At 42.7% G+C, this 26,514-nt stretch overlaps 1 protein-coding gene and 2 long non-coding RNA genes across 3 annotated transcripts in view; 1 reads left to right on the forward strand and 2 right to left on the reverse strand.

The window, feature by feature from the left end:
- The window catches only part of SUCLG1 (succinate-CoA ligase GDP/ADP-forming subunit alpha), a 31,609-nt gene extending 23,666 nt beyond the window's left edge, over positions 1 to 7,943 (reverse strand). Inside the window, exon 1 of the mRNA XM_032352618.1 lies at positions 7,810 to 7,943. Within this exon, the coding sequence (XP_032208509.1) occupies positions 7,810 to 7,906 (97 nt within the window). The 5' untranslated portion in view covers positions 7,907 to 7,943. The remainder of the gene's footprint in view (positions 1 to 7,809) is intronic.
- Positions 7,944 to 8,221: 278 nt separating this feature from the next.
- On the forward strand, positions 8,222 to 15,340 carry LOC116595834. Its single transcript, XR_004287880.1, has 2 exons — positions 8,222 to 8,714; positions 15,053 to 15,340. It is a non-coding gene; the product is annotated as an uncharacterized LOC116595834 (long non-coding RNA).
- A 1,301-nt stretch (positions 15,341 to 16,641) lies between these two features.
- On the reverse strand, positions 16,642 to 20,735 carry LOC116595836. The gene is made up of 3 exons (XR_004287882.1): positions 20,652 to 20,735; positions 19,176 to 19,291; positions 16,642 to 17,201 (listed from the first exon to the last, which is right to left on the reverse strand). It is a non-coding gene; the product is annotated as an uncharacterized LOC116595836 (long non-coding RNA).
- Between the last annotated feature and the right edge of the window lie 5,779 nt (positions 20,736 to 26,514).

Consider the following 26,514-nt stretch of genomic DNA (forward strand, 5'->3'; position numbering starts at 1 on the left):
CTCTTCTTACACTCAGTCTTAAGAAAGGATCAATCAGTTCACCTCTCCTTCCACAGAGGCAGGGGTGGCCTGGTCACCCTGAGAAAAAGCAGGTCTGCCTACATCCATAAAGCATGACTCAATAGCAGAACTAAGATCGCTCTCTTTTCCTACTCCTACTCCAGACCTACTGGATCAACCCTGTGGAGCTCAGGGCTTCTAAACCCAAGATCTCTAGTGCCCATAAAAACGGCATCAGGAAGTGTGACGACTAGCAATTCACCTTCCAGTTTCCTAGCCCTTTCGTACTGCTCAGACTATGCAGTGACCCTGACAGTCTAAACCTTTGGGAAGCCGACTAGGGAGACTTGCCGTGTGCATGTGTGTGCGCATGTGCATGTGATCTCCCATCTACAGCTGCAGTGAGCTGGAATTAATACCCTCTCATCACTTTGGGCCAAACCCAAAATCTATATTCAAACATAAGAAATTCCTGATCATATTTGGGCCTGACAAGAAATGTATATGCTGCCAGACCAGGTATCACTGGTACTGAAATGAGAGGTTGCTAGAATAGTCAAGCACATATTCCAGTTTCCTGAGTTGTCATCGATTTTTTATTCAATCAGCCATCGGGGAACACCTATGCCAAGCCACAAAGTCAAGTATCAAGGATAAAGTGTTGAATAAGAGAGTCTCAGCCCTCAAGGAATTCACAATCCACCTGAACTGATATAAAACAGGCCATAAGCGCACAGTATGAAAAGTACTGTGGCAGGAATAAGCCTTGGACATTTGGGGCATATACACTCTGGGACACCTGGGTGGCTCAGTCAGTGCAGCATCTGCCTTCAGCTCAGGTCATGATCTCAGGGTCCTGGGATCAAGCCCCTCATAGGGCTCACTGCCCAGTGGAGCGTTTGCTTCTCCATCCCCCTCTTTCTTTGTCCCTCCCTCACTCCTGTGCATTCTCTCTCTCTCCTAATAAATAAAGAAAATCTTTAAGAAAAAAATGTCCTCTGAAACCCAAAGGAAAACCTGAGGCACCCCCAGCAAGCCATGATGGTACTCTATAATCACCACAAATGGTCTTTTAATCCCAGAAACTCGCCTCACACCCGACGAACGTGTCTTAGCCCTGGATCTTACACCAAGCGCACTCTCCCAGCTACCGCGACTGTGAGGAAGGAAGACCTAACCCACAGAGACTGGCTGTAGTACACTGTAATTCTCCTCACCTTAATTTCTGCAGCCTCTACAGCTCTGAGATAGAAATAATGCAAAATATGCTTACATTCCAAGTCGAAGCCACCAAATTCTAAGTTACTTGCATCATTCTCCTCATTCTTCCCTACTTTATAATATCCAAAATCCAGAATCACAGGTTGCAGGCTCCCCATGAAAGCAACCTGTCCTCAACCCCACCCCTGCACCTCTTCACCTTCCCTCCCACAATCTACCCCCCCCATTCTCTTTCTTTCTTTCTTTTTAAGATTTTATTTATTTATTTGACAAACAGAGATCACAAGTAGGCAGAGTAAGGCAGAGAGAGGGGTGGGGGAGGGAAGCAGGCTCCCTGCTGGGCAGAAAGCCTGAGGTGGGGCTCGAGCCCAGAACCCTGCTAGAGCCCAGAACCCTGCTAGCGAAGGCAGAGGCTTTAACCCACTGAGCCACCTAGGCGCCCAGCCCAGCTCTCTTTCAAGTGGGCTGGTAGAGCACAAGCCCCTAGCTGCTATAAACATTAAATCTGTCAGACCAGCTCTTTGCATTTTCTTTCCCCACTTGATTTCCTCCCCACCCAAACCAAATGCCCTAAGTAATGAAAAATAGCCTCTTCCACTTCTGCTGAAGAATGCAAACTGATTTACAGTGCAAATCTTCAATCGTCTGTCTACCGCTAAAAGATGCTCAAACTACCAAGTATCTAGAATAAATTATTCCATAAAGTTAAAATCCAGAACATAGGGCATACAATAATGGTCAAACCATTTTGCAAAAATCTCTCACATTTCAATGACAGAGTCAATGTACTCAACATCTCCCTGAGAATTTCACTAGCGTTAATTCATATAAGTTCACATTTAAATAAAACACTGCACAGTGAGGAATCTTTAAATCTTCACATGACATTCCTGACTTGTGAATATAATGAGGGGTGTTTAAGGGATCTGGGATTAAGAAGAATGGAACCTGAAAGCACTTCCATGTGGTATATAGCACTTATGCCACACGCCGTAAGTGGGGGGATGCACACATTTTGTTACTCCCTTTACTGCATTACTTCTAAGAAAATTATTTAAGGTTAAATTTAGTTCATGATTATTTCAAGTATCTATACTCTAGAATTTCTAACTGTAAATGGAATGACAATAAGGCCCATGTCTTGTATACCATGGTGTCTCCCATATGGTACAGTGACTTACAGAGTTGGAGTACAAAAAATGATTCACTGAATCTCAGGACAGTCTATAAAAAGCACACTTATAAAAAGCAGAATGTCCTAGGTTCCATCTCTTTTTTTCCCACTCAGGAGAAAAACCTACATCCATTTTTGGATCATAGGCTTCCCTGAAATTATTATGAAGATTGTACAGAAGTCCAGCCCTAAATGCTATTAGCAGTCCTCAAAGCTCTTATCTTAATCCATTACAAACTCCATACTAACATTTTTTTTAAAAAAACAAATAAAATCCAGAAGTACTAATGTAACACAACTGGACTATTTCACAATAGGAGAGTTAAGGCAGTAACAGACCACGAAGAGTCTTCTCATAATATTTAACAGACAAGGAAATAACTTGGGCAACAGGAAGCACCACCAAGGTAGAGCCCAAAGCCTTACAGAAAAACAGAATAAAGGTCATGAACAAGAAACAAAACTAAAGACAGACAAATGATAAATCAACAGACGATGAGATCTCTAACTTAACTAAGAAAATGAGCATTTTAAATTAAATATTAGGGCAGCGGGAAGGCCTGAGGCTGGACACCAGGAAGAATTTCCCAATGAAGGCCATAGCTGCCACATCTTGGGTCACCTCCAGGGAAGGTGGTGGTGTCACCTTCTCTTCAAATTCTTAGAAACGAAGGCCTAACCCTGGGACTGTATCCCGGGAGCATCTGAGAACTGCTCTGAAGAATCAGACAGGCCTGGGCCTGAGTTTTTACTCTGCTGCTCACCAACCATTGACCTGAAACAAATCTTTTGATCTCCCTTAACCTCAGTTTTCCCTTCTATAAATGGAGTAGCTGCCCATAACAGCACCACTATTCTGTGATTGATATGAGATTATGATTGGGTAAACTGGGTAGCAAAGTAGCTGGTATGCTCCCAATATTGGATGCACATCCTACATGAACACAAAGGTAAAACTATTTCCTAAAAAGAAAGAACTTATGATTCATATTTTAAAATAAGTCCAACGTTGAGGCACCTGGGTGATTCAATCAGTTAAGCATCCGACTCTTGATTTCCGTTCAATCAAATCTCAGGGTTGTGAGATGGAGTCCCATGTCCGGCTCTGCGCTGAGCATGGAGCCTGCTTAAAATTCCTTCCCTTTTCCCTTTGCTCCTCCCCTCCTTCTCTCTCTCACCCTCTCCCTCTAAAAAAAAAAAATCCAATGATTTATTTTATATATCTCCTCATGCATATCCTGTTTATCAATAAATATATTAATCCATGTCTACATGTAGTGTGTACAGACATACTTGTAAATTTTAACCATAACATTTTTAAAGGAGCAGCCTCCCTGTAAAAAAAAAAATGGGGATAGTAATACTATGTACCTCATTGGCAATATGAGAATTAAATGAGTTTATAATATAAAAAGCACATAGAACAATGCCTAGGGTACGGCGAGTGCTATTTCATTATTAGCTCTCTATTATCATTATGATTACCAATGCAGAATGAAAAGACCATACTGCTTTGAGGTGTTCTTTGTGCCAAGCTATCTGCCCAGTACTAGGAATTCAGGAGCAAACAAGATGGACTCAGGTCCTACCCACATGAAGCATCCTACCCTCTAAGACAGCTAAACAGTAAACAAAGAAACACAAAACTACAGAAGTTGCAAACTGTAACAAAGGCTATGAGAGAAATAGGCTGAGTAATGTGAGAGACATGTGCCTTCAAGAAGGGTGATAAATTTGTATCCGTTAGCCACATGCTGAGTCCTCCTCCCCAAAGAGAGCAACCACAGCATTTAGAAGATGGCTGTGGGATGCATGACGGGAGGTCGGGCCAGAGAGCACATGCGCAGATGTGACTCAAACCATAGCCTTGTATGATCAGGACCATGCTCCCAATCAGTAATCTGAATCTCTGTTCATGAAAATACTCCTCTTCCAAAGTCACCTCGCAAACTGTGTCCTTGTGTCCATGCATGCACGCATCAATAAATGGTTATTCATTAATTACATATATTATATATACATAATATATATAGGACATCACGGTTCCTACCTATAGAACCTTATAGCAGAGTAACTCAGCAGCCACTTACTCCCAAACCCCAAACAATCCACTGTTCAAGTGCAAAATTATATATTCATTTAATATATACTTACAAATTAAGCTAAGTTGGCCCAAAGTGCCATATTTCATCAAATCTAAAATACCACTTAAGTACTAATAAATACTAGCAAGAAAGAAAAAATGCTGCCAATTTACTGTAGATACCATCAATTATAAGAAATATCCAATTTTAGAAATGTTACAAAGAAAAAAAAATGGGTCAATAGCAACATTCCTGTCCTCCGGTAAAATGAAATTGTTCTTCTATGCTTACAAAAATTATTTTGGGGGCGCCTGGGTGGCTCAGTGGGTTAAGCCGCTGCCTTCGGCTCAGGTCATGATCTCAAGGTCCTGGGATCGAGTCCCACATCAGGCTCTCTGCTCAGCAGGGGCCCTGCTTCCCTTCCTCTCTCTCTGCCTGCTTCTCTGTCTACTTGTAATCTCTGTCTGTCAAATAAATAAATAAAATCTTTAAAAAAAAAATTATTTTGAACACCCCCAATTATGTTCCTACAGAAGAATGAGTTTGAGGTGAGAAAGTCGAATTGCTTTCTCATGGTTGCACTGGTACATTCAGATCAAGACTATTTTGTATTTCTGAAACAGAGATTTGGTCCTTAGATGTAACAGCAACAGACAGTAGTATCAGAAACATCACCATTGAGGGTCCCTTTTACCCAACTACACTTCTAAATGCCTGATTTCAAAAGTGGCTTACACAACTTGACAAACACATGGAAAAGGCAGGTGATAACTTTGAGCAGGGTAGTCACCTGAACAAAACAAGGTGGCCAAAAAGGAAAAAAAGAACTAAAAAGAAAAAGAAAGACTAGAACTTCAGAAAAGGAGACTCACAGTATCACACAGCACATACTAGTAGAAAGAATACTGCAGAGTTAGAAGACCAGAGCTCTAATACCCATTCTGACATTGGCCAGGAAACGTTCTGGGTTTATTTCTCGTTTGCCAAACAGATATGGGACCAGCTGGATTAGAAGGTTCACTTTCTGACATTAAAACACCATAACTTGGAGACTCAAAAATACTGGCTCTTATTCCCCACTTATAAGATCTAATTTATAGGAATTCCTGGCTTATGTTTATTATTATTAATTTTTTTAATCCCCTGCCCCCAGCTTATGTTTGAAATGAGCTTGCCTAGCTTTATATTTCTTGAAAAGCTTTACTATCTCAACTTCAAGCGTGCTTATAAAATCCTTAAGCTTTCTCATGGAAGAAATCTTCTTTATTTTTCATTTTATTTTCTCTCCCTACTTCAACTGGACTCTCCCTTTTTTCATAAACTATAAAACTAGTTTGGTTTGGTTTTCAGAAACTATATAACAGGTTTCGTAAACTATAAAACCAAGCCAAATTTTTGGCTCCAAAATTTCTAAACATTCCAGCAGGGCTCTGTAAGACATCTACAAATGTTTGAGTTTTGTTCTTGTTTTTCGTTTTTCCTAACTCAAATCAATATTGCAACACTTGTGACCTTTAGCACAAATGTACCATCAACTGAAACTTAAGATAACAGAGGAAACAAAATTTGCTAGCCATCTGCAGGTCTATTACTAATCTTAGAGCCTAAATAATTTGTGACCACCTTTTTAAAAAGTTTATAAAAGTTTATATTGTTGTGGCTGTTTTTCTAGTGGGAGTGGAAATGGGCTTAAACATGTGGCATGAGAAACAGAAGATTTCGAGGATTTAGAGGTTTTTCTGCATTAAACACTATAGTCTTGCATAAATATAGGAGATAACTTGGTTCAGATCTCAGACCTCTCCAACCCTTAATAACAGATTAATCACATGACTAGGATACACTCCAGCAACAGAAAGCTAAACTAGATGATCCTTTAAGGTCTCGTGGTCCTGACAGTCTAAGAAAAAAGAACTTCCAGCTCTGAGAAAAGGACCGCTAAGGGCAGATTAAAGATCCTGATTCTTTAGACACTTTGCTAGATTCTCCTCCTAAGACAGCAGACCTATCTGAGGCTAGGATTCTTCAGAAAATCTGATAAGCAGGACCCCAGGCGAGAATGACCTGGCTGTAACTAATCCCTTTTCAACCTTCCGCCTAGGACACCTTCAAGAGTCCTTTAATTATACAGTAAGAATCTTGAGAAAACTTTCCTAAATAAACCCAATTTTTTCCTACTTGCCAAAGTTATCTAGCCAGAGGTCTGTCCTCATGTTGTCGAGTTAAGTAAGTGCAACTACTGAGTGCATACTTATCCTGGCACACTTTTGGAATGTGATCTTCTCAAGAAATGAATGAAATCTGTCCAATATTCAGTACAAACAGAATCAGGAGTAAAGTGTAAGAAAGGAAGAAAGAAAACTAACTTCAGTTGAGTGTGTATTACATCCCATGTGCCTTATGTAAATTGTTTCAACTATTCTGTACAGTGAACCCGGATTATCCTGTACTGCACCCTTTCTAAGATGTGCATTTTTTCACTTTTTAACATCTCTTATGTCTGGAAGCATCTGACAACTAATGGCTGGTCACCATTAAGAAAAGTCCCAGGGTTATTACACAGACTGTAAGGGGTTAGCCAGACTTCAAATATGATTTGGTTTGATTCCAAAGTCTCTTTCTATACAGCTTACCTAACAAAGAAGACTTTGAACATAGCAAGAATTTTTAACAGCGTTATTCAAAAACTAGCAACCTTGGGTATTAAGTTTTCAGGGAGTGAGGGGTTCACACCCCTGGTGGAGACACTGCAAACAGTTGGTTAAAGTCCCAGCCAACCCTAAACTTGTAGGAGTATTCTGGGCTATGCTCACTCTGGGGTGCAGAACCCACCTTTCTGCTTAGTCTACAATTTGCAGGGAAAAACAAAAACAAAAACTAAGGGACAGCCTTACCCTCTTCTCCCAATGTGCTACTAAGACATTCCTCCTCCTACCCCTCAATCCAGACACTCACTCTCCCAGCTGAGTTAATCCTGGACCACCTCACCTCTCACTCCCAAACAGGGACAGTCTAGACACCGCCCCCATCCGGCCATTCATCATCGCGGGGGGGCAGAGCATGCCCCCAAGTCTACAGGGCTCCCACACCCGAATCTTGGCTCGGCCACGCCACTTAACCCAGCTGCCCAGGTCATGTCCCACCCTACAAATCCAGCAAAGCCACTTCCACCCCAGGTGGTCCCCGACTTGGGGCCGCACTCTCGCGCCTCCCAGGCCCCCACCGAGGTCCGGCCCCAGAGGGCCCAGCCGCGGCCAGGACCAGGATGTTGGGTCCGGCGAGGCCAGGAACTCGCGGAGGCCTGGAAAAGAGAGTCTCGGCTGGACTCACGGAGGAAGGAGCGCGATAGAAGGCGGGCGACAGCCATGCCGCTGCTGCCAGAGGCCATGGTCGCGGTGACAGCGACAGCAGCAGGAGCTGCGGTCATCCACCAATGACACTCCCAAGCCCCCGAGGACCTGGCAGGGGCCGAGGTTCCAAGAGGAAATGGGTGGCCATAGCAGTCGCCTGAATGAATTTCCCGCCACAGAGACCTCTTCGCCGAACATTAGAGATCGCACGTGGAGGGGGAAAAAGGTATCTAAACGAAGAAGTGGACGATAACACGGCCGTTCCGCGGAAATGTGGCTATGATCTAACATTAATTACAACGGCAGCTTAGGGAAAACCCCATGCGAGGCCCGTCAGCGCTTAAGCATTATGGGAAATGTAGTTTGATGGCTTCGACCTGGTTGTAGTTTAAGTGGAGGCTTGCGGGAGGCGGAGCGAGCCGCAAAGCGGGTACTCGTGCCGCGGGGATGGGGTGGCAAGAGGAATGAGGAAGTCGTGGCGAGATGGGAAGAGCAGTGCAGAACTCTCCGTGTTTCTAAACCAATCTGCTCTTCCATTTAGCTCGGCTGGCATGTGGAGAGGCTAATACTGCTTACCAGCCCCCGCGGTGAGGACCTGGAAGAATTACCCGGTAACAGCGCTATTATCCGGTGAAGATAAGAAGTGATGAGAAAGACCAAAAGCTACCTGACTGTCACCTAATTTCTTGGAATACGGATCTTTTGGTTAAACAAGCTATGATACAGCTTTTAAGTAGCACTAAATGAATGAGTCACTTTTTCCTGGGATCTTGGATGACTGAAGTTACAGATCAAATATGACTGCTCCCTGTTTAAACCAAACGTCACTGCTGTAAGAGCTTTAGAAGGAATCTCAGAGTCCCAGAATCAAAGGGTAAACATGAGGTAAAGTAATCCATCTCCCTGCCTCCAACCATGTTCCTGAGATTCCTCATCATTTTCATCAGTGGAATTATTATTCTAATTGACTGAAGTAGTAATTATAATTTACACTGAGCTGTTTGATGTATAAATGGGATTACCCAGTGGAGATTGCCTAATATTTCTTCTATGACCCAGATATTGTCAGTGCCGGCTTGGACTTGACTAATCACAAATCCCTCCTTCATCTAATGTATCGTGTCCTTGCAATCATTTATTTAAATACTATCAGTGGCTTCCACATGGGCCCAGTATGAAGACTCATTTTCAGTGGCAAAGTTCTTTCTGAGCCTTCACATGATAAGTCATATTTTCAGTTTTAGTTAATTAGTAAAATGTGTGATGACAAAAAATGTAATTTCTGCTATGATTTTAACATTTTTATTTCCACAAGAACAGGGATTTCAGCTTGTTTGGTACACTGATGTATCCCCACCTGGCACAAAAAGAGAACTCCTTTGCTGAGAATTATTTGTTGAAGTGATAGATAAGAAATAGCATATACATCTATTTATTGAATCCACACACGATGTTTGATGGGCCTATTGTGATGAATTACTCACAATAACTATACTTCCACCGTAATTCTGTAGCTCGCTGGTGGGAGACTATAGCAGTAGACGCTAATTGTACTACTCATTTTTATATGCAGGTTGATTTTGAAGTCAAACAGATCTGGATTCATATTCCAATTCTGATGTTGGCCTATGGGACCTATGGATCTCAGGTTTTCTCACTGAGATGGGCATGAAAATCCCTATTATCATAATAGTGTTGTCAGTAGTTAATGCATTAATATGTAAAATTCTTTGTACCTTATAAACGTTCAGTGAAATGGTAGTTATTAAAGATAAGAACTTTCTTTACGTGGCAGAATGTTATTTTGAAGTTTTTAGCGATATGAGTAACCAGATGTGAACTAGGACATTTCCATTTATAACAAAACTTTGGCTAAAGCCCCAAAGCTGAGGGCAACAGGCCATTAGAACTCTGCATTCTAAGGTGGGCAGCCTAAGAGCTAGCCTCCTCCAGATTTTAATAAGAGCAGGTCAAACTTGTCTTTGAATTCTTATACTCATACTCTAACAACTCAAATAAGCAAAAGACTGAATTCATTGAACGAGGGAATGCAGAGTCATGAGTTGTCCCCGAATGTTCCCCTCTTCCCTCACTCCCAGAAAAGTTGGTGGCAGAGGCTCCTTACAAAAAGGACTGGCATGAAATCTGAGATAAATCCCCACAGAACCCCAGAAATCCATGAGCCTGCCTCAGTGCCCCAGAGCAGATATAGTCAGAGTACTCAGGAAATCTTGAGTTTGATTTCAGACCTACACGTAAAGACTAATGCCTGTTTACTGCCTGGAGAACTCAAGGCAGGAGGCTGGCTGAAGCAGCCCTTGTTTGTAGGAAGGGCATTGTTTGGTATGGCAAGAAGTGTAATATTCCCATGGGTAAAATTGATTCCAGGAAAGAAATCTGAGCTTCCCTCTAAGAACCCTCTGCTGCCGCAAGGGACTATAGCATAAAAGACCATGAAAGATCCCCCAGGGACAGGAGGGAGACAATAGTGGGGGAGGGTTTACAAGAGATCAGCCAAAGAGCACATAACTCATCAGGATACTATGCGGATGGAATTTCCTACACAGGGTGGGGAGGCGAGGAGCCACTGAAAAACCCACAAAGAGCCAGCATATCAGAGTGTAAGGACCAGCGGGAACCTCCAATTGCACCATTTAAGAGATTTTATCCAAAGCTTACCTGTCCACTGCTGGAGCCAAGAGCAAGGGAAGTGAAGATGAGGAGGAGTAAAAGGAGGAGAAAACAGACCTTGACTCCTTCCCAGCTGCAGGTTGTGGAGCCACAGATCCTGCCAGTCTTCAGAACGTGTCAGGAGCTTTGAATTAGGTATAAGATTTATGTTTTGAATTGGACTGAACAAGGACTTAGAATTACTCATTTTTAAAGTGGGCTATCTTTCCAATGAATAAAAAAATCAAAAGTTACAAAAATTTATATAGTAAAAAGTCTTCCTTCTACCTGTTTCCCCACCATCCAGTTCACCCTGGGTGAAATCCATATAACCCAATTTCTTGCGTATACTTCCAGATCCATTTTGCACATATGCACGCATACATCCATCCTCTCACTCCCCCACTTCACCCTTCTATGTGGCTGCTAATGTGGGAGGAAAAAGGGACAATTGGGACTCAAGAACAAGGCTGGTGGGGGAGTCAGGAGACCAGCAGTCAAGACAGTTAGTGTCTATGCTTACTACCCCAGGGCAGTGTCTTTTTCTGCTTAACTTAACCTGAAGTGGTCTCCGCTCTTTGCAACCAAGAATCTTGAGAGATCTGAGCTAAGGAAAGAGGTTCTATCTACTGGAACAAAGTCTCTCATTTGCCTTGTTTTTAAGGAAATAAATCAGCTATAGTCACTGGTATTTATAATCCAAGCAGAAAGTGAATCTGACCAAGACTCTGGTAGATTCTCTACCTGATAAACAAAATACGTTTGGTTTTTTTTTTTTTGTTTTTTTTTTTAATATATATGTACAAGAGGAGTTGTAGTTCTGTATTTTACCTTCATTTTATTCTGAGTCCCCATTCTGCCAGGATTTCAAATCCATCTCCTGTCACCAGAGTTTTACCTAAATTTGGATTTCTGCTGGGGTAAGGTGAATGAAGTAGAAGAAGCATTTGATCCTCCATCTACACAGGCAGCCCCTAATACGTGCATCCTTCTATCTTGCTCTCTGCTACTGCTATATCATGCCATCCCCCTACTTGCAGCATTCCTTTTGGTCTGGCTCTATCAGCCGTCTATGGGCTCTTCTCAGATACATGAGAAGCACTCGGCCCCTCTTGTTCCATGTGGAACCACAGCAAATATCCGTGCTTGCCTGGACACACTGTTTAGCAGAATTTTATAACCAGTCGGCTTGCTTTCTCTCTCTGCCTCTCCATCTATCTCTTTCTCTCTTTGTTGGGGGCAGCAAGTTCCTGAGTTATGGACCAAGTTATCTCCCCACCCCCCAAATTCATATTTTGAAGTCCTAACCCCCAGTTTGACTATATTTAGAGTAAGGAAGTAATTAGGATTAAATTAAGTAGGTTAGGATTAAACACCAATATTATTAGTGTTCTTCTAAAAAGAAATGCCAAAGAGTTCTTTCTTTCTACCATGTGAGGACATAGTGAGAAAGCAGCCATCTGCAAGCCAGCAGAACTCTTACCAGGAAACAAATTAGCCAGCACCTTGATCTTGGACTTTCAGAACTCAGAACCGTGAGAAAGAAATTTCTATTGTTTAAACCACCCAGTCTGTAATATTTCTTTATAACAACCTGGACACACTAATACATCTTGCTTCACATAATCATTTTGGGATTCTCTCTTCACCTTCAAGCAGGGAGGCAAGGGGGAATCAACACCTCAGCCCTCCTGCTCCCTGCCTCTTTCCTAGCCTGGGATCCTTTTCTGGTCTTGGAAATATTTGATGAAGTCCCAGAACCTAAGTCAGGTTCGGTGGGGTGAGGAGGTTCGGAGCCGACGACTAAAGAAAGAATTCTTAAGACGTCATTGGTGCAAAATGGTGGTTTATTAAAGCACGGGGACAGGGCCCGTGGGCAGGCAGAGATGCGGCCGCCCCGGGTTGTGAAGGTGGGCATGTTATATACCCCACGGTTGGGTAGGTGAGGACAAAGGGGTGTTCAGAAGGGCTATTGGGGCAAAGAATACTATTAGGATATTGAAGGCTTAGTTGTTATTGAGTAAAGACAATTGGAAGTCTGGTGGAATGTTCCATTCCTGCTATCAAGCATCCTTGTTAATAAGATTTAGGTTTAGAAGAAATTTAACTTTATTTACTTTTCCTTCTACCTCCGCCTCCTTCCGCCTCCTTCCGTTTCTCATGGAGGGGAGGGTAACATTAGGGCTATTGATAAGGTAACTTCTTTGTTGTAAATCTCAAGGATATTTGCAAACCAAGGGAGACTCCTACCTTGCAGGACTGTGATCTCTGCAAGTTAACTATTTATCGTTTTATGGCGGTCAGGGGTCCTGAGGAATGCCACACATATGGAGGGGAGCGGATGAAGGGGGGGGGTGCAAGGCGCCAGCTTTTGCTTTGTTCTCAGCCAGCCTCTTGCTCCCTCATCATATTAATTCACACTTTTTGGCCTTAATCTAAGTTGTTTCTGTCATTCTCGGGGAGTTTTAGGTACACATTCCTTTCCTGGGACAATGGACTGAGAAGGCCAAAAAGAAATTGGTGAGGGGAAGGATTAGAAATACCAGGGAGAAAAGGGTCAAAGAATAGAAGGAGATACTGGAAGGAAAAGTATTAATATCACACATGACCTTCCTGCTACAAGGTGGATATGCCAAAGCTTTGTGTGTATTCACCGAGGCATTCTGACTCTGCCGTGTGGGAATGAATAAAAGGAACCTTCTCTAGGGCCTTAGTTCAGAGTGCTGTGACAAAGTACCACAGACCGAGTAGTTTATAAACAACAGAAATTTATTTCTCACGGTTCTGAAGGCTGGACGTCCAAGATCAATCAGGGTGCCTGCATGGTCAGGGTCTGGTGAGGACCCTCTTGTGGGCTGTCCTCTTCAGAGCCTCACCAGGCAGAAGGGGGGTCAAGACAGTGCTCTGAAGCCCCTTTTATAAGGACCCTGATCCCAGTCATGAGGTTCCACTCTTATGACCTAATTATCTCCCAAAAGCCCCACCTCCTCATACCTTCGCATTGGGGAGCAGGTCTCAACATAGGAATGGAGGTCTTGGCCTAGTTCTGCCAACATCATTCTGGGGAAAAACAAAACTTCCAGCCACCTCCAAAAGGAGAAAAGCTGCTTCATCCTCGGTGATACAGGCACACTTCCAGAGAAACATATTGTAGCCAAGAGACGCTGAAGAGCCAGGCTGAGCTCTCAGGCACCACTGTAGGTATGGCTAATCCCTTCATAAAACAAATGCAGTGAATAGGAGCTTGTATCCTTGGCCTTACTTATGGAAGATGGTACAACACAAATCAGAAACACTTGACCCCAGACAGAGCTTCAGCTTTTGGAGGACTACAAAAAATCAGTGAGAAAGGGGATTATTTTCATCTCAAGTGCAACTTCAAAGAGAGGCAGAATCACACAGCGCAATTCTAAGAACGAACCAGCTAACTAGCACCACCAGCTGATTTGAGCAAAGGTTCTTTCCCTTTTACAGGGTGGGCACTGCCACCTTGGCTGTCTTGGGGACAAAGAACTTTCTGAATTGCACTTGCAGGGCCCTCCTGAAAGCTTCTTACACTTCTTTGAATGACTGTTCCTTTCAGCACCTGCAAAGGGGAGGTTTCATCTGCACTGGATCCTTTCAGGAGTGTCAAGAGCTTTGACCTCCCCTTTAGAGGAAATGGTTTCCAAATATAATTTCTTTTCCCCAGACTTGTTGCAGAGCCTGAACACCCTGTGCAAGAGTATCCTGGGGTCCAACTCCTGCAGAAGGGAAGAGAGCAAGTTTGGCAAGATTGGTCGAGCTCTGTGCAGGTTCAATGACATCTTGGCCAGTGCCCTTCAGAGTTACCCTGAATTAGACAAGATGGTCGGGGTTCACCAAGGTGTGAACAGCCCTGGGAAGGGTATGATCATAGGGTGGGTTGAGGCACCCGCCTGTGTTCAGGAAATTCCTGAAAAGGTTGTGGGGAGCTGGAGGCAGCTGAAGACTACCAACAGCACTCCCTGTTGGGAGGGCAGCATGTCTTTCACTAAAGGGGCATCTGGATGGTGCATCACAGTGTCTACCAGATGTCCCTTCCAGGAGAAAGTCTGATAAGCAACCAAGGGTCAGTCCTCAGCAAAACCATGAAGAAAACAGCTTGGTTTGAGTGTCGCTCTTTCCCCCTTCTTTCCAAGGCTGACCCCTCTCCTTTTCCCTAGAGAGCCAGTGCTCTCCCAGTGCCCAGTGCTGGACCCAGCCATTCTCTCACCAGCTCTAAGAACTTGCGCAAACAGTGCCCTGTTTCTCAGGGTCATGCTGTCTCCTAGGGATGAAATACCCTAGGACTTTGGCCTAGTTTGATAGTCCCTCCCAAAATTACATGTTTGTTGTACATTTTAACAGAGACTGCCAGTATCTTCACATGAATGAGTGATTCGCATTGAGAATTTCTGGAATCATAGTCAGGAAAGCTCTTTTTCCACCAGCTTCTGATCCTTCTAGAATAACTTTTTTTCTTCAAGTACATCTTCTGGAAGTTCTCTGTGTGTGTATTGTTTATTTTTATTTTATTTTTTTATTTTTTATAGCAGATGAAAACCCAAGATACTAGGAGAGAACAAGATTCCCTGAGACTCTCGTGTGTAGCTGAAGATGTTGTGATGTGTGTCCCACTCTGCAGCCTGGTAAAGGGGCGAGGAATCCCAGGAATTGGTACTAAAAGGAAAGAAGACTGAGGCCTATGGAAAGGAAAGGAGAGGAAAGGATTCTTGGGAAGCTGTTTGTTGCCTGAGAAAGGACTCTAAGGTGGGAGAGAGTGACCCATGTTCCCAGAAGACAAAGCACTCCATAAAAAAAAAAAAAAAAAAAAAAAAAAACAGCTACCAAGTTAGGCAACTCTGGCTCAGGCTTCAACACTCATCTCTGGTCAACATTTAAATCACCTGGGGCTTTGAAGTTTACCTTTTTCACTGGGGCCTCATAGATTTGTGCAGTGAGTAAGAGTGTTAGGCTTTGGGGCACCTGCATAGCTCAGTGGGTGCCTCTGCCTTTGGCTCAGGTCATGATTCCAGGGTCCTGAGATCCAGCCTCACATTGGGCTCTCTGCTCAGCAGGGACCCTGCTTCCTCCTCTCTCTCTGCCTGCTTCTCTGCCTACTTTTGATCTCTGTCTGTCAAATAAATAAATAAAATCTTAAAAAAAAAAAAAAGTGTTGGGCTTTCAAGTCTGATATCCTGACAGAAGTTTAAAGGATCTACATGGACCCACAAGGACGCACACCTTCCAATCCATTCTAGAACATTTTCTAACATGCCCTCCAAATTATTACTTCATTCTCTAGAAAGATGAACCTTTATTTAACTTCTTTCATGGTTAAAGCAAAAACAATATACTTGTTCGTTATAAATTTTGCAGATAATTTCTACTTTGGGATTTATTCTTTTTCAGTATCTTTTAAGTGTTCTCCAAGGTTAACATTTTTATAACCAGAAAAAAAAAATTGAGTTTTGGTTTTTTATGGATGAAATGTGATTAGGACAGACTATGCAAAGCTCTCCATTAACTTTAATATTTTTGTCTGGTAGAGATATAGTTTCTATCCAGCAGAAAACTCAATCCTCAAAGTTCATTACTCATGTCCACCTAGTTCTGGTGAAGGGGAACAGCTCACAAACATGGAACAGAATATACACAGGCTTCGCCATCCCCGTCCAGAGCTCATATGTCTGACGTGGCACACACAGCAGTATCAGCCTGGAATTACCACCTCATTGCTCTCTGAATCTCAGATTCCTCATTTATTTTTAATGAAGTTCAAGGAGTGACTCGTATGCTCTGCTTCACTCCCCATATGCAGAAAACAGCAAGGAGATCTGACATTCTGTTCCTCTTGATGCTTGCGACAGTCTGAAGGGAGCAGGAAATGACCCAGCTGGCTGTTTCTGACAGAACTAGGTGACAGCTGTCCAGGCTGCTGCAGTCCATGTTTTCAGGCAACACTGACTGCTAAGCCTCCTTCTCCTATCAAGCAGTGTCCCAGTGATCCTGGAGTACTGGTTGAAGACTAGCCCACCTTGCAGATCCACCATCCTCTGCTTCTGGTCACCCCCAATTCCCAGTTGTCCCTCCTCTCCACCTTCCTCTTAAGAGAGGTCACATCCTGTTGATGTAGAGAAAGATGACTTACTTAGAGTTCAAAGTCAACGGCTGAAATCCTTGGTGCAAAATGGTTTATTAAAGCACAGAGACAGGACCTATGGGTAGAAAGAGCTGCACCTGGGTTGTGCAGGGTGGCTGATATATACAATGGGGTTGGGGGAGGCACTTTCATTTGCTAAAAAGCACCTACAATGGCCTTGCCATTGTCAAGGTTGTTTTTCTCCTGTAGCAAGGCATTAACATTAAGACAGTGGGGAGATTCCTGGAAGATGTCACATGAGTCCCACCGAGCAGGGTGTCAGCTTCTGCTTTGTCTTCAGCCATCCTTCTGTTAGCTAGCTCATTAACCCCCTGAACAATTTTGACCCTGAAATCTTTAAGGCTGTTGAAAGTAGAAGGTCTTATCTTCTGTGATGTCTTCCTGCTGAAATAGGGCATAGAGATGTCCCTACCTATAGGTCAATACTGGGGTTACAAAAGGGCAAGGCAGGTGAATCCAACGCTGTCAACGTCTGAACCTCCTTGAGTAGAAAGGATCATCCATTAGCTGGAAGTTAGGTCAGTGAAGGAGTCTTAGCACTAGGGAGACAATGGAAATAACAGAGTAAGGTTAATATTGTAACTGAGAAAAGAGAAGTCTGAATAAGAGAGAGCTCTGATAGTTGACCTTTGATAATTTTCCTCCAGTCCAAGAATTTAGAACAATCCCTGAAGGGAAAATATTTAAAGCGCCATTTTAAGTATTCATGTCAGTTAGAAACCCAGAAGTATTTTGTGGTAACCTGACTGTATGCACAGCATCCTGTTTTTTTGCTAGCCCAAGTTTCACCTTGTGAAACAATTGAACATTTAATGCCATTCAATTATGTAGAACGATTTCACACATTTATGTTACTTTATTATTTAGTGGAGAGATGCTCTGAGTGTCATTTAGGGCTTTGACCATGTAATTAAGAGTTTCTATGTGTCAAACAACATTCTCCAGTTTCAAAGAGGTAACAGAGATGGATGCTAGGTGATTACACCAATGTAACACAAACTGTGCCCACCACTGTTTTAAATTTGGAAAGTTAGCTGGGTTAGTAATGGTTTTAATAAAGTGCCTGTGCATCCAGGCAAAATCCAGAGTACAGTGGCCTGTCCAGGCTGGGGGAAGCCATGGCCTCAAGTTAGAGCGCCATAGCCATTAGGTCCCAGCCAGGAGCCAGCCATATAATACTGGGGCTCTTTGAAGTGTAGTCAGGATTTCAAGGGCTACTCAGTTTTGGAGGGCCATTCTTTGAACGTGCAATAATTGTAGGCCCATATTTGATTGGGGAGTTGTGGCTTGATAATAGTCTCATAGTTGGAGTCAGTATAAATATTTAAGGCTCTTGCCAATTGCAAAGCACAGCTGGGCATTATTAACTCTGCTCTTGGGGCAGACATATTTGCCAATAGGGCTTTGGCCTCAGTCTATTAGACCATAACATACCCAGATTTTCTTATCCCTTCCCATGAAACTACTGCCACTAGTCTTAATTAAGGATGAATCACTGGCAAATGGGGGAAGACTTGTCAAGAGATAAGAGCATCCCCAAGTCACCATCCAGTCCAATCACCAGGAAAGTGGGGTGATCCAATCTATTAGCGCCACAAGCCCATAGTTAACCCTTTGGAGTGGGGTATGCTCTGGCTTTCAGGGAAGGATTTTTGTCATTCCAGCCACATAGAATTGGTCAAGGTGCTAGTGGAGTTATACAGCTTTTGGGGAATCAATCCCATTTCGAGTTGTTCAAATAATCATATGCCCATGGGGTGCTGTTATTATCCCCACAGAATGTAAAGTACAAAGATGGTCTATGAGCTATTGTGGCAATTTCTCTGAAGTTTACCTAAAGTTGTCTAGCTTTAGGTAAACAATAAGCACTTAAAGACAATCAGAACTAGAATTTAACATCCACAAAGTGCATTATTGAAACAATTTTTTTCCTCTCTAACCCTTCATTTCCAGAGATAGCCAAATCAAGACTAATTTGTTTGCCAAACAAGCACAATTTTAACAAACTTGGCATAATTATTTACATAAGCTTAGCAAAAGAGTGATTGATCATATAGATCTTTTAGAATCTGCTTTGCTGGAACTTTTTATAAGGAATCTCTAGGTTGAACTTATAGTAGCCTCTCCAGGCCAGAAGCCAAGCAGGTACTTGCCTGCAATCCCTGTAGAGTTGGGCAGATTTCTCTTTACTGAGATTCCCAAAGTATCTTAAGTTTCCAGCACCTGCCAGGAATTGACATTCTTTACTCAGCTGGTGAGGCTGCTGGGAACTCTTAGGCCAGGTATCAGGCCAACATTTCCAAGGGACTTTATGACTTCAGGTTTCATAAAGTCAACCTTAGTTCCTTAAAGCTGTTTGGTCATATCCGAGTCTATGCATGTCTCTGAAGTATGACATTCCTGTCAAAGCCTTGATAAAATAACCAATGTTTCCAATGGTGTCCTGTTATAAGGAGAATAGATTCGTATTAAACTTATGCAAATGGCTATGACTGCCACGGAAGCATACTTACTGAGATCTTTTGAATTTCAGAGAGTTCAGGTAGAGAGAAAGGTTGAATGCTTTGATCTGTTTACAAATGAGTATTTTCACATTTCTGTAAGTCACAGATCTTAAAGGTTCCTTAGCCTAGAGGAGCAAACATTAGAGAATCAGCAATGTTTTAAATGAGAGTCACAAAAAACTCAATTTTTTCCAATTCAGTTAATCCTGTGTTACTGTTTCTTATTTAGTTTGAATGCAGTTTTAGTTCTGGAAATTCTAAGCCATTTCAGTTTTATTAAAAAAGTAATTTAAAGAGCCTGTATTTGCCTTGAATCCCTTTTTATGAATCTCCTTGAAGATGAATCTCATTTTACAAGAGAATTCAAACAATTATCAATGACAAAAAGCTCAGAATGGACTTAGTTAAAGATCTGATGACATTAGAGTTTACAGTATAGCTGGCAAGGAAATGTGATTATTTCTCTGATCCCTAACACTTCAATATCAAGTGGTGACCTTACACTGAAACTTTAGGAATTGCCATTTCTAGGATAGTTATAGCACTTACCCCAAGTTAACCTCCTAAGCCTTATTTATCCTTTAACAGTACTTCCAGAGTAACTTAGCAAAGCTAATAAAAAGGCCTAATGAGTTAGAGAGACTTCATTTACAATTCCAATTTTGGGAAAGTTTAAAACCTTTAAGTTATATAGTACATGCCTGAATAGGATTACAGATAATTATAAAACATTTTTATTTAACCAAAGTGACAGTAAAAGATTTGAAAGGCAAATATGTAGGACTCTATAGATGTTAGCAAAACTTAGCTTCTTTAATATTGAGAAGTTTTAATCAAATAATGGAAGACCTGATAAAAAACAAAACATAGAAACTGGTTTTCTGAGCAGACAAAAGAGAAAAAAACAAACAACTTGGTTTCCCATTTTCTTATCCAGAGCAGATGAACAATTCAGGAAAACTTGTCTTTTGAACAGAGAGAATTTCAATTTTCTACCAGTGTACCTTTAAAACCCATTCATTTCAATCTTAGTCCATTATGATCACACCTAAAATTATTTTCCGAGTATTTCCCTTCACAAACATTGTACAATTTTCTTTTGCATTCAGATTTTTGTCCCATGCCAAACAACCATCTTATTTAGGACAAAATTACCTTCTTTTCCAAACAACCATCTTATTTAGGACAAAATTACTTTCTTTTACCTTAAAAAATGCATTCCCATTCCTTTTATCTTTCTTAGATACCTCCTACTTTTCTACATAGAGCTGCTTCCCTTATTTCCATCAGCCTCAATTATATTTAGTAGAATTTTGCATTCTTTAGAAACCTTAGTCTCCAGTGAAGACTAAGTAGTGACCCTTTGTGAACTGCTACACCAAAACTTTTAGACAGCAGACTTGCGTATCAGTTGAGACAAACATGTTTAACCAACAGACTCAAATATCCTTAGTTCTTTGCAATAAATTAGAAGCACTTATCTACATTCAGTACTCAGAGCTTTAGCACTTTACCCTATTTGGAAAAGACCTAGATGTCCAATGAATTCAATCCCATTTCTAATCCAATAAGAACTGTAAAGTTTCAGGTTACCGAAGATTCTGAAAGCTATTTCAACAATTACCCACAAAAACTTTGATGAGCAATCACTTTAGTCAACTTTTTACTAACAAATTGCAACAGAGATAACATGAGCTTATTTGACCTTCCGTAAACCTCGACAGAATAAAATTTCCACGTTTAGTGCTGGTAGCTTTAAGGACATGTCTATTTTAATTAAACCAAGAAACCTAACTTCGTTTAAATATTGAATGATGTTCTACCTGGATCCTCCTCGTTTTACCAGAGACACTGGTGGGGAAATCTGGAGTAGGCGGTTTTGGTGATGGTGTGGAGAGGAGGGGGAGCCATGTGCCTGAGGCACCGAGGATGGTACAGAGCCGGTTATGCAGGACTCCCCCAAGGTGGTGCAGAAATGGGAGAAGGGGATGGGGACGCAGAGAGGCCACGTGCTGCCAGAAGGCAGAGAAAGATTTCCCAGTCCTAGAGCTCATCAGCTCCAACAGAAGAGCAGATGCCATGTTTTCCTGCCAACCAGGCAGGATAGACAATCCATATTGGGCCAGAGAAGACAGGGAATTTCCCCAAAACAAAGGAGTTTTGGTAGCTGCTTGGAAATATTCCTTTAGGTCCCTGACCCAAGGTAGACTAATCACAGTTGGCTCCAATGACAGACATCAGCCCAGGAAATGAGAGAGGGAGAAGCCCCCACATCTCTTAGGGGGAACAGTGAAGAGAGTAAGAGAGTCAGAGTCCCCTTTGCTAGGCATGGCATATATTTCCTCCAGCAACCTGGGTTTGGTTGGAGGCTTATTTAGATAATTATCATCCAATGTCAGGAGAGAGTTTACTAGCCAAATATGTTCTCCAAGAGGCCATTGGGGTGCTGGTGTAGAGCAACAGAGGCCTAGGTATAAGCAATGAAGGTACCCCAGGTCCATTTGCCCGGTTTCCTGCAGAAGAGATCTAACTGATAGATCCCACTGAGGCCTTGCAGTGTTACAGGAGATCAGTACTTCCCTAAATTTTGCAATCTGAATTGTCTCCAGTGGGTTACAAGGCATCCCAAGGGAGAATCCTTGGGAACTGAAAAAACTCCCATGAGGGTGCTAGAGGGAGTCCATTACCAAAGAAAACTCTTAACTCCTAAGTGGCATCCCACATGCAGGATATGTCAGAGGTTCCTGGTGTCAAAGCAATCCAAGGCATCCCTTAACAAAATCTCTATGATCACTGCTGCTGTTGAAGGCCCCTGTAAGATGGAGGGCACCCTCCCGCAGCTTTCCCATCGCATTCTAGACTACAATGGGTGCTGGCGAACGGACCAGCCTTGCCTTAAAGAACCTGCCATTTTAAGCCCATGGAGAACACTAGAAAAGTTTTACAGGGGGGAATTAACCAATTTTGTAATCTAAATAGTATAGGACATTGACAGAAAACAGTAAAGGTAGAAATCCATCATGATTCTAAGAGATATCCCAACACATGTGGGCCTTATAGACAACTTCCCTAGGAAACAGTTCCCAGTTGGGTTTTAATTCCATCAGGTACTGGTTTCAGCTGGCTCCCAATGGAGGTCCTGAGGCCGGAAGTGGCTAGATGGGGGATATGAAGGGAATCATATTAGATCAGTCAGGAGAAAACCTTATAAGCACAGGAGTATCAAGATCGGCAGCCGTGCTAGTTATTTAGGTGGCTGTCCCATGCCCAAGATAAGATGACTTTATGTAAGAGAGGCATCAAGTTTCTGGGTCTTACTACCATACTGGCCAGGGGAATAACTTCCAGCCAAAAGTCAGACTTTCCCCTCCCCAGAGAGTAGCTATGGGCTAGAGATTGCAGCCTGATCAACTGGTATGAAAGTGCTCCAATAAGACCGTACTCCTTGAATAGCCCCTGAAATGAGAGTAAAGGAAAAGGAGAGAAAGTACTCACCAATTTTGCACTGAAACTGTGTTCAGATAGAAAGACTCAAAGCCCCACGTTCAGGCGCCAAACGATATGGGAAAGATGACATGAAGTTTCGAAGCCAATGCCAAGAAAGAATTTTTATTTTATTTTATTTTATTAAATTATTTTTATTAACATATAATGTACTATTTGCCCCAGGGGTACAGGTCTGTGAATCGTCAGGCTTACACATTTCACAGCACTCACCATAGCACATACCCTCCCCAATGTCCATAACCCAACAGCCCTATCCCTACTCCTTCCAACCCCCAGCAACCCTCAGTTTGTTTTGTGAGGTTAAAAGTCCAAGAAAGAATTCTTGAGATGTCATTGGTGCAAAACAGTGGCTTAATTAAAGCAAAGCACGGGGACAGAAACCATGGGCACCAGGGCTGTGAGGGGTGGCTGATTATATACTATGGGGTTGTGGGAGGTAAGGAAAAAGGGAAGTTTTAAAAGAACTTTCATTTGCTAAAGAGCAACTACAATAGCCTTGCCATTGTCAAGGTGGTTTTTTTCCCTGTAGCAAGGCATTAACAGTAAGACAGTGGAGAGATTCCTGGAAGATGTCACAGGTGTCCCACCCAGGAGTGGGGATTGCAGGGTGTCAGCTTCTGCTTTGTCCTCAGCCAGCCTCTGTTCCCTCCTTGCTGTTATCCCAGGGAGGTCCACCCTACCCACCTAAGGGAAGCTGTTTTCAAAAATTCCCAGGTGATTTCTTGCATCTGCCTTTCACATGACAAAGGTGGCAATTTCTCTAGATAAAGAAGAGGTGAATATTGCCCCCCCTCGTACACACACACACACACACACACACACACCTTCATATATTTAATCTCTGGGGAGTACCCCTCTTGTACAGCTTCCACAAACCATATGTTTTTTATATAAAATATAGATAACACCTACCTCCCAAGCTTATTATAAGGAATAGAAGAAACAGTATGTACAAAAAGCACATGGCACCCTTCCAGACACATACAATCTCCCCGGTAGTGTTAGTTCACCTTCCCTCTGACCCAGTTAGTTGTTTTTATGGTGGTATTGGAGCTGACATTTAAGTAATGCGTCTGGATAAAATAGATGACCAAAAGTTTTGGATCATCCTGAAAGTGACGTAAAACCAGACAGGCGCTTAATGTTATCAAGCTACTGAATATGATCCACTTATTTTTAAAAAGATGGGGTGCCTGGCTGACTCAGTTGGGAGAGATGTAACTCTTGATCTCGCGGTTGTAGGTTTTGAGCCCCACGTTGGGCACAGAGATTACTTAAAAATAAAATCTTAAAAAAAAAAAAAATAGGGTTCCCGGGTGGCTCAGTGGGTTAAGCCGCTGCCTTCGGCTCAGGTCATGATCTCAGGGTCCTCGGATCGAGTCCCACATCGGGCTCTCTGCTCAGCAGAGAGCCTGCTTCCCTTCCTCTCTCTCTGCCTGCCTCGCTGCCTACTTGTGATCTCTCTCTGTCAAATAAATAGATAAAATCTTAAAATAAATAAATAAATAAATAAATAAATAAATAAAATAAAAAATAAATAAGAGAGAGTGCAATCTGTTGCCTCCTGAGGAAGCTGACGTAGGTTGTCTTCCTGGAGCCTGAAGCCACCTGGGGAATCTGTCCAGCCCCCCGTTGTCCTCACTCATGACAGGAAGCAACAACCCCAGAGTCACAGCCCTGTTTTTTTCCAGCAGCTAGTGTATGGATGCAGCTCCTGGGGCAGACCTGAGTGTCACTTCTCAGGGTCTGGCAGATGTGGCTGAATGGCACTCGAAGTTTTGCAGTCAATTTGTTCTCATTGTCAGAGGCAATCACAGTGTTCCAAAAGCACAGCTTCTGGCTTCCGTGTAGAGGCCTGGGAGGACTTCCGTACCACCCTCCACCGCTGTTTCCCTGAAACAAGCGTTCAGCCCCCATGAGGAAGCAGTTAAGAATGCAGGTGTCAGACTGGAATAGGGGGTGGGGGGCAGCGAACACAAAACAGTGAGGGCAACAGGTTTTTGTTTTTTTTTTTCAAAGATTTTATTTATTTATTTGATAGACAGAGATTACAAGTAGGCAGAGAGGCAGGCAGAGAGAGGAGGAAGCAGGCTCCCCGCCTAGCAGAGATCCCAATGCCGGACTCGATCCCAGGACCCCGGGATCAGGACCTGAGCTGAAGGCAGAGGCTTTAACCCACTGAGCCACCCAGGCACCCCAGGGCAACAGGTTTTATCTAACTCTAGGTTCTTCTCACATTCCCTTTTATTCTGAAAATTAATCAGAACTGGTTAAACCAGTCATCAAAAACAATATGCCAAGGAGAGTGAAGAGAAGTGACGTGCCCTAAGTCATAGATTTAGAATGGAACAAATCAAGGAGCATCACCCACATCTCTTTACCTTGTCCGCTCTGAGTCAGAGCAACCGCTGCAGCCAACAGGAACCACAGGGGCATTGGCTCAGGGATGCTTCTTCAAGATCAGAGCTATCAGAATCTCACACGTGAGGCATCTCAGGAATTTATATTTTTAAAAAGCTCCCTCGATGATCCTCATGTAGCCTGGGGCATATGGGAGCTCCCTGCTTTGGACCAGTAGTTCTTAGGAGTTCATACTTAAAATCTTGTTTATACTCGTTATGCCACACACATCAGGAAGGCCAGCAGGTACTGAGGACAACAGAATGTTGCAAAGAGAAACAGTGTTTCAAAGTATTTACCAATTGGGAAACAATTAGAAATTTGCTCATGTTTGGTTGTTCTCTCTCTCTCTCTCTCTCTCTCTCTCTCTGCTGCCTTCCCCCAACTCCCATATACAGTCCTCTGGCATGATCATGAGAGGACCAGAAAGAGGACAGCAAAGTCTTTGGGTTTGTTGTTGTTGCTGTTGTTGTTTTAACTTTTATTTTGAAAGAATTACAGATTTACAGGAAGTGGGATGATAGTTCAGGAAGGGCAGGATGCCATGTTACTACGGAATGGTGGTGAAAGTTGTGGCTTCCCACTTGACCAATTCTGACACCATCCAGGAAGGGAGGGGGAAGGGTGCCTCATTATTGCTGGGTGGGGGTGGAAGCCCATCATCCCACAAGGCTTTTCGGGGAGGAGGAGCTTTTATCATTACTGAGGAGGAATGAAAGGGCCATCTCCCCACCAGGTCTTCTTTGAGGGGGCCTGGGGGATCTTGAGCAAGGATGGAAGTTTAGGTCACCCCCTTGGCCTTTGTTGACAGGGGTGGGGATGGGCCCTGTTTTTTCTCCATGCTGTTTGGCTGGGGTAGAGTACTGTCTTTGTTCAGAAAACTATAGAAGAAGACTATAGACTGGGTAGCTTATAAACAAGAGAAATATATTTCTCTCAGTCTGGAGGCTGGGAAGTCCAAGATCAAGGGGCTGGCAGAGTCACTGAAGAGCACCTTGTTCATAGACAGATGTGTCTCCGTGTTCAAAAACCTTCAGTCACCATAGAATAAATGTTTATGAGACACTAAGTGCTAACAAAGAAGTTAAAACCATGATTTTACACAAACCATGATTTTACACCATTACGGAATGGTGGTGAAAGTTGTGGCTTCCCACTTGACCAATTCTGACACCTGGTGAGATAAAAGAAAATATTTTATCTTAACTGCTGGCTCTTCCCCCAAACTCTCTTTTCTGCCTCATTTCCCATTACAGACATTAGTTTATCCTACACACATCTTTACACTACTCAATCTCTTAAGCATATCCTAACATTTTCACAATTCTGTGACTTGTACCTTCGATTTAATATAAAGTAAAAGGACCCTGATATCTTGAGAGGTCATCAGTAGGAAATAAGCCTCAAATGATAGCAAAATAAATGTGAAATTTGAGGAAAA

The sequence above is a fragment of the Mustela erminea genome, chromosome 7 (genome assembly GCF_009829155.1).
Source record: "Mustela erminea isolate mMusErm1 chromosome 7, mMusErm1.Pri, whole genome shotgun sequence".
In the NCBI taxonomy this organism is placed as follows: domain Eukaryota; kingdom Metazoa; phylum Chordata; class Mammalia; order Carnivora; family Mustelidae; genus Mustela; species Mustela erminea.